Source organism: Glandiceps talaboti, chromosome 13 (genome assembly GCF_964340395.1).
Source record: "Glandiceps talaboti chromosome 13, keGlaTala1.1, whole genome shotgun sequence".
In the NCBI taxonomy this organism is placed as follows: Eukaryota; Metazoa; Hemichordata; class Enteropneusta; family Spengelidae; genus Glandiceps; species Glandiceps talaboti.
The window spans coordinates 6,797,224-6,815,872 of NC_135561.1; the positions used below are offsets into that span (position 1 = coordinate 6,797,224).

The 18,649-nt window shown below is 33.7% G+C and overlaps 1 protein-coding gene across 1 annotated transcript; it reads right to left on the reverse strand.

Moving 5' to 3' along the window:
- Positions 1–90: 90 nt before the first annotated feature.
- Positions 91–18,578, reverse strand: LOC144444605 (exocyst complex component 3-like). Its single transcript, XM_078134089.1, has 25 exons — positions 18,424–18,578; positions 17,622–17,678; positions 16,032–16,144; positions 15,528–15,618; positions 14,262–14,368; positions 13,685–13,766; positions 13,115–13,153; positions 11,915–12,024; positions 11,169–11,282; positions 10,148–10,253; positions 9,875–9,958; positions 9,130–9,203; positions 8,490–8,585; positions 7,696–7,762; positions 7,244–7,336; positions 6,588–6,681; positions 6,220–6,290; positions 5,506–5,559; positions 4,689–4,783; positions 4,031–4,102; positions 3,411–3,569; positions 2,616–2,727; positions 1,889–1,972; positions 1,344–1,436; positions 91–764 (listed from the first exon to the last, which is right to left on the reverse strand). The coding sequence occupies exons 1-25, from the start codon at positions 18,502–18,504 to the stop codon at positions 672–674; spliced, it is 2,241 nt and encodes a 746-aa protein (XP_077990215.1). The 5' UTR covers positions 18,505–18,578; the 3' UTR covers positions 91–671.
- Positions 18,579–18,649: the final 71 nt, after the last annotated feature.

Sequence of the window (18,649 nt, forward strand, 5' to 3'; positions counted from 1 at the left end):
CTACATAAGGCATTATTTATGTTATACTTTATTTGGATTACATGATTCTAGAACTAAAACTAAAGTTTAAATTTTCTACTCTAGCACAGGCTTCACATAAAGATATTGCACAATTCAAAAATGTCTAAATACATAAATCCACTGTTTCTTTGCATTCTGAGAAAGAACAAAACATGTACTATAAATGAGTTGGTAGATACATTTACATGTTTACAGTTACTGGTGACATATATGGTACATGTAGTTGCATTACCATCAGAAATAGACTGATGCAAATGCTAACAAATCTTGTTCCCCACATGAAATGGCAAGACTAAACGTGATTATCAAAATGGGTAGCCAAATTATCGGTAAACAAACAAAAGTATAGATTCTATCTATAACTAACACATACCGAACACAACTCCTTCATATGTATTTCATATCTATGTCCATTGACATCAAGTGCCCTTGTGCCTGAGAACCTGATGAGATGATATTGTTTTCCAATGAACTGTTGTATCTAATGCGTTCCTCTGGGTTTAACAAAAATTGAAGCGGCTCTTGACTGAAAACAATTGTTTCCTTTATAATGAAAACTACACCACCTGTGTTTTGTTTTCTTGTAATTCTTTCTAACTATAGTATACACAATACATAAGTCTATGACAATTAATACAGTTAATTTGTGTTTAGAACATTTTACTTTGAGGAACTGGAACATTGGAGAAGATAGTCCGAGGTGTGTTTCCCTTTCTGTCTTCCCCAAGTGTATCTGTAAGCATCTGAAAATAACAATATCAACAACATATTATAGGAGCAAAATGAGTTGTAATGTTACAGTATGTGGTGATTACTATGGTAAGCAAGCAAAGTATGTATCACCTCATTTAGTTTACAGCACATATGCAGATTTCACCTTCACAGTATGTATCACTTCATTGGTTTACAGTACATATGCAGATTTCATCTTCACAGTATGTATCACCTCATTAGTTTACAGCACATATGCAGATTTCACCTTCACAGTATGTATCACCTCATTGGTTTACAGCACATATACACATTCCACCTTCAAGGTATATATCACCTCATTAGTTTACAGCACATATACACATTTCACCTTCAAGGTATGTATCACCTCATTAGTTTACAGCACATATGCACATTTCACCTTCAAGGTATATATCACCTCATTAGTTTACAGCACATATACACATTTCACCTTCAAGGTATATATCTGAGATTCTTATCCTCATTGGTTTACAGTACATATGCACATTTCACCTTCAAGGTATACATCACCTCATTGGTTTTCCTTTCGTCCTTAATTCTCAGAGATAACTAATAAATTATATCGTTACCTGTTTAGCCTCGGATCGGCTAAGATCACCCCTAATCATCAGAACGGCTACAATATGGTCTGGGTGTACGTCAGGATATTTGGCAGCAAATGTCTGAAAGAGTGGAACAATACAGCAATATTGTTTTAATCCTTGATATGAAAGTATTATAATATCATTAATTGATTATTGACATATTTACATGATTCTCTAACACACCAAATCAAATTATGAGGTTCATTACAAGTCTTCAAGAAAGACATATCACCTACCTTCCAAAGGCCTGACAATTTTTTTTTCTCCTCTGTCCTGGGTTAATTTTTCATGTTCATTCTGATAACTCACATTTGTGCCAAGTTTGTATGAAGTTGGCTCATGAGATATATCACTGGACAGGTACTAAGAGACGGCCAATCTAATCCATTTTAAACTACAGGTATGTGCATATACGAAGATACAAATGTAAAGCACACACACACACACACACACACACACGCACACACACACATGCAGATGGACTGACATGTATTTATATTGTATTGAATGTATACATAAATTTGTATTACCGAGATTTCTAGGGACATCATTGATGTGTCTTTCAACTTGATAAACTCTGCTAACATGGTTACTGGTTGACATGGCGATGATTCCTGCAGTAAATACAATACACATAGTTATTAAAAGAACTGGATCACTAAAAATGATATTTTAACATACAAGACAAATGCTAAATTATAATCTGGTTTCCATTTTGCCGGCAAGTCCCTTATTGCCTATAGCATTAGATTGCCTTCTGTAAGCTTAGAGATGTCTAACCTATCATATATACAACATTACGGATTCATAAAAAGTCTGTGACAATTACCAGAGTTAGAAGGGTGATTGAAACCCCCTTTCTAGGATGAAATGATGTTACTTTGAAAACTACATATTAATTGTAGACTAGTAAAAACATATGCATTGCCCTAAGTACTGTGAGATTATGAACAAATCAATCCTTAAATGGTAAAAATTCTTCCTCTTTACCATTTTTTTATCGGTGCTATCTTTGCAAAATAAACAACCAATCTTGAAAACTAAGCGTTCATTTCGTACACTGGTAAACACTTTAGATTGCCCTAAATAGATTGACAGTATGGATAAATCTATTGATAATATCCACACATAAAAAATTCTTTATTTACGAATTTTTTATCTGGTGTTAACTTTGCAAATAAACAACCAATCTTGAAAACTAAGCATTCATTTCGTACACTGGTAAACACTTCCATACATAAAACATTCTTTATTTACCATTTTGTTATCTGGTGCTAACTTTGCAAATAAAGAATCTATTTGATCAGCTTCAGTTTCTATCTTCTCTGCTGCTGCTTTCCTCTCTTCGTAAGTCTTGAAGTTTATACGTCTACAAGAATAGATTACATGTATATATGGTATCAGTTACAGCTGATACAATTCTGATAGTGATAGCTGATATCGGTTCTGTACTAGCTGCAACTTAAACATGTTTTGTTAGCTATAATGACTTACTCATAATATTGTACTCTCTGAACAGTATTGAATCACTGAAGGCTATATGAAAACGGTATGTTATTATAATAATTTTTTTTATTCCTATGTCTCCTTGTTCATTTATGCTATTGAAATGCATTATAAGACTGAATGAAGAAATGCTATGTATTGAAATATGAGTTTGGTAATATATAATAATAATAATAATAATAATAATAATAATAATAATAATAATAATAATAATAATAATAATAATAATAAATAATAATAATAATAATAATAAATAAGCACTTATAGAATATCATATATCAAGAAAGTGTTCATGCGCTTAACTTAAAATGAGACAAGTCAAGAAAAAAAAAAAAACCTTTGTAAAAACATGTTGATTATCTAGAAAATATCTAGAAAAGAGCAATACAGTATATGCAATCAGTGTATTTGTTATGGCAATATGCAGGCAAGATCTGCCTATGTCACCAGATATTTTACAGGATGCCCCATCAAAATCATAGTACAAGGTATGGAAATATACACTTCTATTTTACCTGCTACAAATCAAATGAATAGTTATCATACCTCTCTGTTAATGCTCTGAGATATCCAAGAACTACTCTGTTCTCAGCAAATTTCATCAGTCTATTGAAGTAATCAGACTTCAAGTGTACAAAGTCATGATGGTAGTCTTCAATTGTGATACATATAGTGTCCACCGCATTGGATGTTGGCAGCTGTAACCTGTCAAGACAGTATATGAACCGTTCAATTAGCAGAAGTCATCAAAGAGTTGCTTCATGTGACTACAAACCAAATGCATATCTATTAATGCAATTAATCCATTTGTTGCAGCAACCCAGCAGTTCATGGAATAATCTTACTCATAATTTATATTCATATTGTTGATAATTGTATCTGCTAAAGCATTTATGGTTGTCCTGTGATTGACGAAACCCTATCAACATCCAACACATCAATAATTCATTGCAAGTTGCCAAATTACAATCTGGTCTACGTTTATCGTGTACATTCTCATTGGAGTATGTTCTCATTGGAGCACACTCTTATCGGAGTATTCTCATTGGAGAAGACTTGTACTCCGACTGACAGTCCATCCCTCCCCTCAACCCCCATCTTCTTCCATAATTACAAAATACTGGCAAAAAATTGAATAAATATGAATTTAGAAATACACAACTAACCAGGTTCTGGTGAGAAGTTGCATAAAATGAGAATCCAAATCCATGAAGACTTCATCAAGTAAAAATGTCCAGCTAAAATATAAAAATATTGAATAAAATTTCATATTGGAAGAAAGTCTTTGTTTGATTCTTATTTCAGGAATAAGATTTATTTTGATTTTAATACAGATTGTAAATATTTAATTGATTCTATTGATTTCAATGACTAAAAGCTAGTTATGGGAAAATTGTGTGTGTGAATGTGTGTGTGTGTGTCTGTATGCATTTATGTATGTATGTATGTATGTATGTATGTATGTATGTATGTATGTATGTGTGTGTATGTATGTATGTATGTATGTATGTGTGTATGTGTGTGTGTGTGTGTGTGTGTGTGTGTACAAGCATTAGTATAAATATCTTTGTGCTTGTATGAATGACTAGGCTCTCTTTCTATACATTGTACACAATCATATGCAAGGACGACTCAAAAAATCTGTCACTGCATGTAAACTAATGTGAGTGGTTGCAAATACCTGACTATTCCATATAAAAAGACCTTAAACCACACCAGAAGATCATGTGTAGATTATTTTGAATTTTGAGATACAAACTTATGATGAAATAATTCCACTATTTCAAAATTGATGAAATCAGACTGAACAGAAAGAATACATACCTTTCTTGGGCTAATCTATTAAAATTGTCTCCAACTTCTTGGATATTTTTTGAAGAAGCTTCAGGCTGATCAAGTACTGGCTTAACATGTCGAGTCTGCAGAAGGAACAAATTTACATTTTACTTTCAGCTAAGTTCTGGGTAACACTGCATGTGGCTCTCAAATATTTCAAATTTTTGTCCTTCTTTCGCTAACTCACCTTTAATGAAAACGAGCGTGTGCAAATGTCATTCTACAAGTTTGATGTTGAGTCTCAGACTGAATGTTTGAAGCTCACATTCTCACAGACTGTTATTTGAGTCTCATGTTCTCACAGACTGTCATTTGAGTCTCACGTTCTCACAGACTGTTATTTGAGTCTCATGTTCTCACAGACTGTTATTTGAGTCTCACATTCTCACAGACTGTTATTTGTGTCTCATGTTCTCACAGACTGTCATTTGAGTCTCACGTTCTCACAGACTGTTATTTGAGTCTCATGTTCTCACAGACTGTTATTTGAGTCTCGCATTCTCACAGACTGTTGAGTCTCATATTCTCACAGACTGAATGTTTGAGTCTTGCATTCTCAGAGTCTGTTGTTTGAGTCTTACATTCTCACACTGTTGCTTGAGTCTTACATTCTCATACTGTTGTTTGTGAGTCTCACATTCTCTATCTTTATCTCATCACTTTCAGAATACAAAATACTAAATTCCATTCTCAAGTACAAAAAAGTTCCTCTCTACTGCAATATTTTAAAAATGATATCGATGTTTACTGAATATTAAATATAGTTATAAAGTTAATAATTGCTGTTTCTGTGGTATTAACTCACCTCTAGTTGTTTTGTGAAGTCAATAAACTTCTGACAATTATTCACTATTGCAATCTGTAAAAATAACAGTTGAAAATACAATACAATAATACAATACAATTTACAATACAATTTACAATACAATTTACAATACAATACAATATAATACAATACAATACAACTTTATTGATCCTTAGAAGGATATTTCAGTGTCTGCCATCAAAACAATTTAAATGAGTAAATAAAAAGGAGCACATAAAACCAAGACTTTTACAATCAAAATATGTACATAATCAGGATAACAGAATGACAACAACTCGAAAAGAGCAAGCTTTAAAAAAGAGTGGCCACAGCTAAACATGTAGCGACCTACGGTGGCACTTACAGTAAGCAGAATAGCCTGAGGGGTTTAGCAGCTAGATTAGCTTTTCATATATATCACAGTACAAAAAGAGATCACTCAATACTTGGTAAAGAGAGTTAACCAAACTATTGGAAACACCATAGACCCTCCACCCACAGGTCGCGGGTCTATGGTGACACTAATTAAGAATCCATAAGCAGTTCTAAGGCAAGTATACATGTCATTAATAGTGATCATGCAGCCTTTTTGAAACTCTATAGTTACTCTGGTGTGGTAGTAACTGAGAGTGACATATCATGAGACAACTTGGAATATGGTACATGTTTAGCTTTCTCGCTACATATTTTAAAGTGGCCATGTACATTACTTACCATGTAGTGAATATAGAAACGGGGTTGACTTCTATCTTCAAGATGTTTGGTTTTGTAAGTCACAATTTTTTCTTCAAAAATACAAGGAAACAGAATTATGACATGTAGTGAAGATAGAACTGGACTACATGAGACATTCACAATATGGAATTAAAAAGACATTTCACACAATGTACATATAAAGTTGAGTTCTATGACTTTGTAAATTAAAATGGCCGATATCTTGTCGTTGGATTTTACCTTTATATGATTTGATCGCTTCTAGACATATGGCATATTTCTCCTGTTTGGATCTTACCTTTATACATTTTAACAAATGATTTGATATCTTCTAGATGCATGACATATTTCTAATGTTTGGATCTTACCTTTATACATTTTAACAAATGATTTGATCTCTTCTAGACACAGATCTAATACTTTTGTTGTCAGGAACTCACTGATTTGAGCAGCAACTTGAATCTGTTGGCAATATGAAAGACACAATAATTTCTTATATCAATGTACGATGTATGGCACTTTACAATACTTTAAAATGGCTCGCCAATTTTTTTTTGTGAGGTGGAATTAATGAACTTCTTTCATCTCCTACACGGTTAATATATGAAGACTTGTAGGAGTACCATATATGTAACTAATTATCAGATGAGAGATTGGTTTCAACAATTACAGACAGGTACAAAATAAGACTGAGACAGAGTAGGTTACATATGGATGATGGTGGCAATGGTGGATGATGGTGGCAATGGTGGTATCTTTGATAGTGATACAAAAATAACCACACTAATCTAGATAGTATAAACAAAGACAATAAAAGTATAAAAACATGAAGACTGAACTATACTCATGTACTATCATGGCTAGTAAACCTATTTAGTTTTGGCAGACAATCAACTTGTCACAATACTGGTTTTAGTTTGAGTCTGTCTTAGCTTATCAAATTTATACCACTTCCATTACTGTGATTTCTGATGAGTAGCTGAATTCTGAAATAAAATGAATGTTTTCAGAGGAATTTACTTACATTTTGTTCTATCATCTGAAACACAATAACTGGTAACTGAGTAAGAAAGAAACCTTCTCCATCTGCCTCAGGTTCCAAATCTCTATGCCAGTCCTACAAATAATAACAAAAGGCTTGGTTCATACTACGATTAAAATTTAGATGAGAAAAGTAGGTGTCTTGCAGAGCTATCAAAAAACTTGATCCACTACAAAAGAACAATTATGTGTAATTCTTATGGCTTCTTGAAACGAGAAACAAAAAAAATACACTCAAGGTACGTACTTATGCACTCACTACTTGCCAAGGTCCATATTATGCGTGTGTTCACTCTATAATATTGTTAACTTCAAAATAATGTTACAATGTATGTGTTATATTCTTATCTACAAATTATCAAATATGTATGTATTTCAATTTCACTTTTGACAGGATAAATTTTACTTAGTACTACACACAGATAACAACCATACCTTGATATCTGTGTCCAAGGCATTACCCATCCACTTCTGTATGTTGGTGTGCACTGTTCTTAAGTATCTGCAGAAGTAACCATGTCATACCTTGTATAAATTCGTAGTGATAAGTGTAATGTTGTCTGAAAGGTGTGTAGGGGGGGGGGGGGGGCATGGCGACATATGTTTACCATGCTGGTGCTAATCATGGAGAAACACTTTACACCAAAGGATTCAGTTGTAGTTTGATGAGGGGCTGGTAAGCAGACATGTTTATTTGTGGATACTTCAAAGAGTACTATTTGTGATAGTAGTCATTTCTTCAGTTGTATGTAAGTTCTTTGTATCGCAGAATAATCGTAAACACTATTTTCTTTAAATGGAAAATAAAATAGCTCTACAAACTGAGATATATGTCAACTAATAATTCTAAGACAGACAGACATAGACACATTACATACATACATACATACATACATACATACATACATACATACCATACATACATATGTACATACATACATACATACATACATACATACATACATACACACACACATACACACACATACACACATACATACATACATACATACATACATACATACATACACACACACATACACACACACATACATACATACATACATACATACATACATACATACATACATACATACACACACACACACATACATACATACATACATACATACATACATACATACATACATACATATATACATACATACATACATACAAAGACAGATAAACAGCTAAACAGACAGAAGGACAAATCAAGTGACACTTACTGGGCTGTCAATGACAGAACTACTTCGTCTGAAAGGAGTGGTCCTAACTTCTCAAGATCGACCTGAAGGTCTGGATTTGTCATCAACTCTGGACCTCTGTTAATTGTACAAAGTAAACACTGAAAATTAATGTCAATTGGAAGTAAACACACTGAAAATTAATGTCAATTGGAAGTAAACACACTGAAAATTAATGTCAATTGGTCCAAATTCTTATCTGTTCTGACTAGATCTTATTATAATCCCTGGTATGGACCTCTAACAGCACAATGACCTGTGCACTTGGTATCTCTGGGGAGTATACAATCCCTGCAGTCTCTATGAGTGCATTGGATAAAATTGTTCACATAGCAACCTCTATCCTATTAGGTTCCAACTTATACAGGTGGAAGGGGTGTGCACAATGTGTTTATGTGAGATTTGAACATGAACTCCTGTGGTTTTTGCATCAGGTTTCGGAAGGAGGTGCTCACTCTCAGAACATCAAAGTTGAAAACGAATGACAGTAAATGAATGATATACAGTTAAATACAGAAATCAAGCCATATTCACTACGTCAGATTTTAATCAGATTGCTTGCAAATTCTGAGTTGGTCAACTCTTAACTATTTGACCGTCATAATTTGTACAACATACTTACTCATACTCCTTAAGCCATGCTAGTAAAGATACAATTTCCGAATCCTTCAGTTCATCTGAAATCATGTCTTGCAACTGAAAAGGAAACCAAGACAAACAAAGTTATCAAAAATAGCAGTACTATGAAATGTAGACGAGGTCACACATGTATTGCACATAAAATATATCTGCTCATTTATGTATGTGAGTGAATTCAAAAGTAAACTTAAGACGCGAATAATTCTTAACAAGTCCCTACTGTAAACCTAGATATTTTCACTACTAGAAAATTTTGCAATTTTACAGTCTTCAGCTAGTTCTCAAAGACTAATTGTTACTAATTACCAGACTGGTGCATGATGTTCATAGTCACTACTTATTTTTTCATTTTTTGTTTTCCATCGAAATAAGTGAAAATAAGTCTTAAACACAAATGTCCACGTTTACAGTATTTCGTAATGGAAGATAACCACAACTTAGTATAATATAGAGGATCGCTTGTTTGGATAACAATTATCCAACAGAACACAATGCAGACAGGTTTTCTGTCACATAGTAAAATTAGTTGTTGGTGAAATTGTGAACAGATTATGGTTATTAAAACTCCATTAATTCATCAACAAATACCTTGATGACATCATTAAGTTACTCTTTCTTGACAGAGAGTCATTCACATCATTGTTTGTTAATGAAATCAATCACAATCTACTTATGTTATGTAGCATTATTAGAGGATGGTATGAGGAATATATCTTGTCTATACTTACATGTTTTGATAGATATTTGTGATAGATGTAGACAAATCTATTGAATATATCATGTGATGGCGGGAAACAGGGCTGGAACAAGTACTGCAGGACAATGAAATAGAAAAGACAATTCAAACAAGATATCTGACATCTGCTTAGATTCATTTAAGCAAACGTGTTTAGAAGTGTTCTCTGTAGTTTCTGGAAAATCTCCTTTGCATGTATATAGTTTTACCTTATAAGATTAGTTGTATCATACAATTTACATTTGCAAAAATAATTGTGACCCACCTTCACAACTTTGAGATCCTCCAAAATGATTCTCCTTGTTAGTTCTAAATGTCTAACCAACCACATTTTCTCCCCTTCTCGGTCTTCAATCTGATTTCCTTCAATTCTGGAGAGACACGAAATGATAGTGAGGTAAAAAATAACTAGATATCTATTTCTATGCCTCTTCATAGATAATTCCAACAAGAGAGTCTGGACTGACCCAATTGCAGAACTTATTTCAATCAGTCGAATCAACACAACTCCTGAGTCCCTAACTACAGTTAAGTAATGCTTTACTGGCAATATCTAACCTAAGCTGAATTATTCTGTTAATAGTTTATGCATTCTCCATTTCATAAACTAACTATGTACAAGTTCATGGTCACATGTCAAGTATCACACATTCATCTCGTATGAATGTGTGATACTTGACAGTGTTGCAGCCAGAGGGGGTTTTTGGGTCATTTGACACACTTTTTTTGGACCTGACCAACAATTTTGGAAGTGACGGGTCATAGATGACCCACACTAAAATTGTGTGCAAATATGTTTAGCAACATGACCACGCCTATAGCAACAGCCAAATGATCGTGTATATTGCATAGATAACAACAGGGTTGGATAGGCAACTGCATAATCATTCAGCAAATATCTAGCATGGGTCAGCATGTGGGTGAATATTTTGAAAAACTGTACAGTTGTGCTACAGCGCTACTGGCGCTTTTTTGTTGTGTCCCACAAAGAATTGTATTATGACCCAGAAAAATGAAAGTTTAGGGACACTATGTCCCACTCTTTGAAAAGGCTGGCTGCAACATAGACTCTCTCACAGTCCTCGAAGCTTCGCATAAATAGCTAAAACTTGGGTTGTTTTGTATATATCTACTGCATAATTGTACTCATATACTAGTATCCCAGTATCCCTAGCCAAGTACTGTGCGCCCTCATCAATCATATGGGGCTAACATTTTGTTGATGTGTAAGGCGTGTATGTGCATATGTACCATATGCACATCCTAGTACTAGAATTATACTGTACCTTGTTTCTGCTACCTGTTCTAACACTTCAAAACTTTTGTCTCTCCATCTTTTGGGTCGACCAGGTGGAAGAAAATTGGTAGCTCTTTCACGTTCTAACATTTTAGTATCAATTCTGTTCATAAAATAAAACATAACACCATTTGAAGTTTTACAGCTTCAGCACCAGTACTGTTCTAAAATATTGGTGAATTAAATCACAGGCAGATGTGTGTATGAAAAATATTTACATGAATGACAGTGTACTGGATCATAGTATATGCGTGTATGAAAATATTCACATGAATGACAAACTACTAGTATATCAAAGCATGTTAAATCATTTCCACATTCAATTGTGGATATCATTTGCAACAGTGCATCATATTATGCATACTCAGTTTACAGTCTTCAAGCTATGCCCATATACATTGTTAAAATTTGCAGAGAAAACATCTATTTTTGTAGACTGTAAGATACATCATATTATTCCGCCCTCACTGGCCTTCTCTCTCTGAGAGGGATTGACCGATGTGTGAGGGCGCCACGTCGTGGTGTATCATACGGACGACTATTTTTGGGACACAATTTTTTTCTTTCTGTGCTGTTTGAAATTTAAATTGTAAACTGACCCTTCTGTTTCAAAACTAAAACAGTTTGTGTTGGCTTCAGGTAATCTACATTGTACGAATTCACATATAAAATATTAATTTCTGGGAGATAATTTTTTTTCTTTTCACCGCGTCTTCAATCAAAGATTACACTTACCTTTCCTCTCTTTCAATGATCCGCAAAGCAGTGACTAGAAGTTTAGGGTCTTTTCTCACAGTTGTCAGAGATCTCTGCATTATCAGCCACAACTGCTTGGCTAACATATCCTATAAAATCAAGAAACACGGTGTATAAGCAATTATCAAACAGGTACTATGAAATGTGGTAAAACATAATAAGGTTTTTCACAAGGTTACGACCCTGGCAATAGAGGCTTTGGTTTACTGAGATAGACACAAACTAAAACTATTGTTGTTCGATGTGGTAGATTATGCAAATTGGTGATGAAAGTTCCTCTGTTGTGTGAAACTAATCACCCTGTGATCAAGATAGTTTAAACATTGGAAGTCCCAAAACAGTACACTGCAAGTTTATGGAACTAGCAAGTACATTTATACATAGAATCTCCCTATTGAGACTATAATTAAACTAACATCCATTTAATAATGTATCACTATTGTATCAACATATAGTGACAAGAGTTTTAGTTTGTGTCTATCTTAGTTAACCGAAGTCTCAATTACCAGAGTGATAATTTTGATTGGGTTTAAAACAACGGAAAACTGTTGCCTATACCATGATACATTTAGTACTGTAATTGCGATGATAATAAGAATGTATCGCTACATATATTTTTTATTCAGTTGGATCCTTCTAAGCGCTTTATATAAGCCCTAATAAAGCAGATATATGGCTTGAAATCTAGGTTCCCCTTTTTTTACCGAAGTCTTTTTTCACATTAATAGCAGTCATGATGAATTAATGACTCTAACTTCCATATTATCATCAATGCCTACACTGCTGCATTGAATGTGTCAGAATTGTGGTGAAACCTTCAGACCACTCTTAGGCTAACAATACCAACATTTAACATTTTCAATACTGAGAAAACACTTAATGTGCCTGGATAATTATTTAGGTGTTTGTTCTCTTTCAGAAAAATTTGTGTTTCAACTTCAAAGCTACATTTTATTTTCATTGAATTCAAAAAAATTGAAACTCAGAAATCAAAATTATAAAAAGAACATACTGAGTACAAGAGGTGCTAAATTTCCTTCTTAGTGAAATCCTGATATAGATCTTTTTACCTGAACTTTAACTAATGAATAGGAACTAAATAAACTTTTACACAATTTGCTGATAATTGTGAAGATTTGGGCCTTCTACAAACTAGGTGAAAATACTGTGACTACTTACAGATAATTTCTCGACATCAGCAAAATATTTCTTCAAGAGCTGTAAAACAAAAGAACAATTAGAAATCCTTCCCATTGCTTTTCTTCATTCAGCCAGAAAATACTTGTAGCCTAGGGGGTCTTGTAACTCTGAGTAGCAAAACAAGTACTGACAAACCTTTGCGCAACAAATATTTTCAAGTTGAAAGAATAAAAACATTAGGGAATACTGTAATTATACCTTGTAAAGTATAATTTATGAAAATAATGGTAATTGTAATGGTGTGACTTATATTTTGCATGCTGCAAAACCAATGATGTAGACATGGGTTGTTGTGACAAAGAACAGTAAAAGTATATAATCCATATTTCCTGTTCAAAGACAATAATTTGGGTTGTACGTGGTATAATAATGACTATAATTTGTACCTGCAAGGCAAGTATTCTATTTAAAAGAATGACAAGATTGCATGACTGTGTATATTGAGGTGTGTAATATGATATTATAATTGCATTGTTTACATGTGAACAAATTGAGGAAACTTTTCTCTTTGTTTAAAATTTGAGGCTGTGGTCAAATAAAATGACTTACGTGGTCATCAGATGGTTTATCTGATGGTGTCTTGTGAAGCTCAAATAAAAGATCATCTCTAGAATTCTCCAAATCCATGAGGCTGTGAGAGGAACAAGGTTTGACGATCATTAAAATGACATTTCATTCAAAATTTACCAAATTTAATAATCAAGCAAACAAATCAATCAAATTCATCGCTTAAGACCAGTATGCCCTATTAGCTAACTCTTAGGGTGCCACTTACTCACAGCAATTTATTGTCATCCACCAAAATTTGGTGTTCCTCTATCTTTTATTATGTGGTGACTGACAAATAAACCCTGAAAAACTATGAAATTATACTATAAATACCATTTGCTGTCATTACAGAGTGTACTGGATGTCCTGGAATGATTAGTCATGATTAGTTGAGTGCAATCCAAATTGTACTAATAGCAATAGATCTAACTCAACCAAAAATCTTCAACATTAATGTTGTAACTAAATTACTTCCATTACTACATACTAAATTTAGTTCAGATGATGACAAATCATGCAATAATGATCCACGCATTCTGAAGACCAAGTCTTGAATATTTATCATGTCTCTACTCACCTTTTGTGTGCATGTAGTAATTTTCCATCATTTATTAATCGTTCAGTTTTCTCGACACTTTCAGGAACGGTAAAAATATGCTTAAGATTCTCCACAGCAGCTGCCAACTACAAGAAATACCGAATGACGACACAAGATTAACTACATTAAAAATCATTTTCCTTCACATAATTTTGAAGATACCTACTTCATAATTTCAAGAAAACCTACACTTTTTGACACAAGTTGCTCTGTGTGAAACCTTTTAATTTATACAACTGCCAACATTAGAACTTTTGATGAATGAAACCTAGGGAAAGTACACAAACTAATGGATTACTAACACTTGCCACAGCATGTTGGAAATACAGAGACTTGTATGTGTATTACATGCCATGGTTTGATAAGAGCAGTTTCATGGCCTGTTTGCATGTACATGAATTGCCAGGGGAACTTCAAATTTGTTTGTGAACATGAACTATTATGTTAAGAGGCCATACAAGTGTTCTTATCAAATGATGGAATGTAGTACTTGTCTCTCTGTATTTCCAACATGCTGTGTTTGAGTTATTAATCCAATTCATTTATTTACTTTCATTGTTTGTAACAGGTTCTGTTCATCAATGGTCTGATGTCGGCAGTTGCAATTCATCTGTTTTCTTCAAATACATCATCTATCATCATCAATATCACCATAATAGAGATTGAAAAATTGTTTGAATGTTAGAATAAATGTCAATAAACACCAGAGAAAGTATGTATGTCATCATATCTAAGACTTAGCATGTAACATGTTTTGATGAAGTAGCAATCAAAAAATCGCCATCAATGATTGTATGCTACAGTCTAATCAAGGCCATAGAATGTTATTTCTTTCCATGTGTGAAGTCTTAAAGGGGCACAAGCTGAGTTTATACATAGTTAGGCGTAGTTCTTACTACATAAATGGTATTCACATTATTACACACATTGAGGCACTTGCAATGAACTGAACTCAAACCTGGTATTCAGATTTAGCTCATAAATGATCCGATGATGTAATTTATCATAAATTAATTATGTATAAAAAAATGTTCAGGAAATGCCTACAAATAATACTACACAATCAATTGTTGTAACAATGCCAGAAGACAATTGTACTGTTATAGAAGACATGCATTGACATGAACACTTTACTGGAATGTGGTTTCATTATGTATTTTTAAAAAAATGGTTATAAACTCAGCCTGTACCATTTTAAATGTACATGTATGTGATCTATACCTAATCACAATAAAAGTGACATACCTGGCTATGCTCTGCACCAACTATTTTGACATCATCCAATTTTGAGTGAACTTCCTTACAAGACTTGTACATTCCATCAACTTCATTTAGACTGAAATATATCAATAGAACATAGTTACACCGTTTTAGCTGTTTTCTTTCTCACTTGAAATTTACTTTCAAATACAAAAAAGGTTCTTATTATCCAAAATGATAGTTCATGCATCTCTATTGGTAATTCAACGTGTTATATTACACTTTGTGTTTGATCTTGAAAATTGCTACCTGAAACAGTTGTCTTTTATCATACATGTACATCTATTCATAACGAATGAGTCAACAATTTCCAATTTGTTTATTTTTGTGTATGTAACATTATCAAGCATACTGCAATCTAAACATGTGAGCATGTGTTGGTCTGATCATGTTCTGTGAACAGGCCAAACCATAGCATGGTCAGAGCATTTACAGAAACACTCTGTACGTTTGAGTTCTGACAAGATCATAATTTTATGTCTTCTATACCTTTGTTTTATTTCCTTGATATCTTCTAATGCTGTCTGTAGTTGAGTAAGTCCAGTTCTGACTCCATCTAACTGTGACTGCACTGCTGTCTTCAAACGAGCTTCAACAGAAGCCTGGTTAAAAAACAACAGATTCTAACATACCTACAGCTTGTTTCAACATGTACATGTACTACTACTAGTAATATTCACTATAATGTGGTCTTATTGTCTTGTTCTCCATGTTGTACACAATGTTGACACTAATTTCTATGGAAACTTAATCTATGAGGATGTGACACCTTCAGTGTTCTACTAAAATAATGAAAGAGAGGTCATTTCCATAACTATTGTTTTAATGAATTGTTTGGGAGGATCCCAGTATAGCACTGCAAAGGCTTGGAACAACCACAGACATGTAACACACCACAGTACATTGCATACATCACATAAATGTAAGTTACTGTAAGTGCTTCATGCAGACAGCACTATGAATTGATGGTTCATGCAGACAGCACTTTGAATGATTGATCTTGAAAGAGTGTATATTACCGGGTACATCAGACTTGTAACTTTTCACAGCCTTCAAAACACTTCTAATGGAATATCTACTTGCAAACAACTGTCTGCAGTTGGTAAGCTAAAATATATATCATTTTTTCATTTTATGACAATTCACTAGCAATTTTGAGAATAGGAAGATTATTCCACACATGGAGGTAGGAACACAATCCTTCCTATCTCCATGTTTCACATAAGTTGAAAACTTTTGACTGCAAATCTTGTTCACTTCAATGGTCTGTACAGTACGCAATAATAATATTTATAATGTTGGTTTTTATGTAGTGCTTGCTCAAAGCACCTTACAATTATTACCCCTGGTACTGATCTAAAGCGACACACTGGCCCTTTATAATATAACTCCCTGGGGAACATATCTGGGTGGCCCCATGCATTGGCAAACTCTAACAGGGGTGTTGATGATGGAGTGCTTAGTGACATCACGTATCTTACAATCTAAGTATATTCTACATACATGACATGGTGCTGTATATTGTGACCATGTCTCAAAGTGATGTGATCATGGCAAATACTCCCAAAGATCTTACAAAAGAAAATAATAGCAGCACATTAAAGTGGCCATATGGATGAGAATTTGGTATTTATTTTAGATTTTTATTTGATAAAACAACTTCACTATGTTTTTCTACTTGAAAAAATAATGTGAAATAACATATACCAAATCCATGTTCACATCTCAATAGACGGCAAAACATTAAACAATGTGTAAAATGTTTGTTATTGTATGTACAATTTTAACAAACTTTTACATTTTGTGCATCTTTTTGCAATGTATTAAGTTATGAACAATTTAGTGATTTAAAGTACATTAATTATTTTCTTCATTCTTTATAGTCATTAGCAAGTGCTTGTGTGTTTTTTAACCAAATATCCATGCACAGAAAAATACTGCTCAGTCTCTGGGTTTTTGATAAGAAGGAACCATATATTAAAGTAACAGAGATGTGTATGAATTATTGAAGCTCCCAGAGCTATGTTGTTACACGCTTACAAGCTATTTATTTCATAAATTGTACATTTATAATTTTACCTTCTTCCTGGCAATTCTTCTTCTGTATTGGTCCACTTTTTCCAGTTGTCCTGGTTTCTGTTACAAACAAAATGGCCAATATAAGATAATATGAGAAAAACAGCAATACTATTTTACATGAGCTCATCCCCACAATTTATACCATGTGATTCTACCTCCATGTTCACAGTAATACCATGTCTCTAAGTTATATTCGTAATACCTCAGTATTTCCAATATGTACAAATGTAGTCTATGTAACTGGGACTGCATTTAAACGACAAGAATTTTCCTAAAACTCATCAGCCTTCAATGAAAATGAGAATGAAGGTTTAATAGGCCCATTGTAGTACACGCCTGACATTTCATCAAAACATTTTATGGAAGCAAGTTCAGGTGAATCCAGACCGAGGGAAACATTTTGAATTCACTTGAACTTCCACAAAATGTTTTGATGAAATGTCATTTGCAATTGAACACATTAGCTAGTTTTGCATTACAAAACCCAAGTAAACAAAAGTTTGATTTGCTTTAGTTTGTTATATTTGCTTTTAAGAAGATCTTGCCTTTTTCTTCCTAAATATTACTCGTAAAGTGACGAGTCCTAAGGAATAATCAGGTAAGTATTACATTTACAGTGTGAACACACCAAAACAGAAAATGTATGTACCGAAGACCCTCTGTAGGAAAGGAGAGGGCCTTCCATTTGTACCCCCAACCTAACCCTATATGCTATATTGATATCCATGTAAATTTATACCATCTTCAATGGGGTACATAAACAAGAGGGCAGAGCATAATACGGAAGTCTTGTCATACGAACCTGGAGCATATTCGCAACATGTTTTGCTGCCGTAGCCTTGGCAACGGCTTCCGCCTTGTAAAAATCATCAACGGTACTCATATCGTCAAATATACCGACATCCAGCACACCTTAGTCTTCCAAGTGGTGATGTTTGATGGCCAGCTCTTGTCTTCCGCGATCCGTGCAGACGGGACTTCCGACAAAATGACGATGCACGCATTTATAGCCTGTTTGTTCGTTTAGC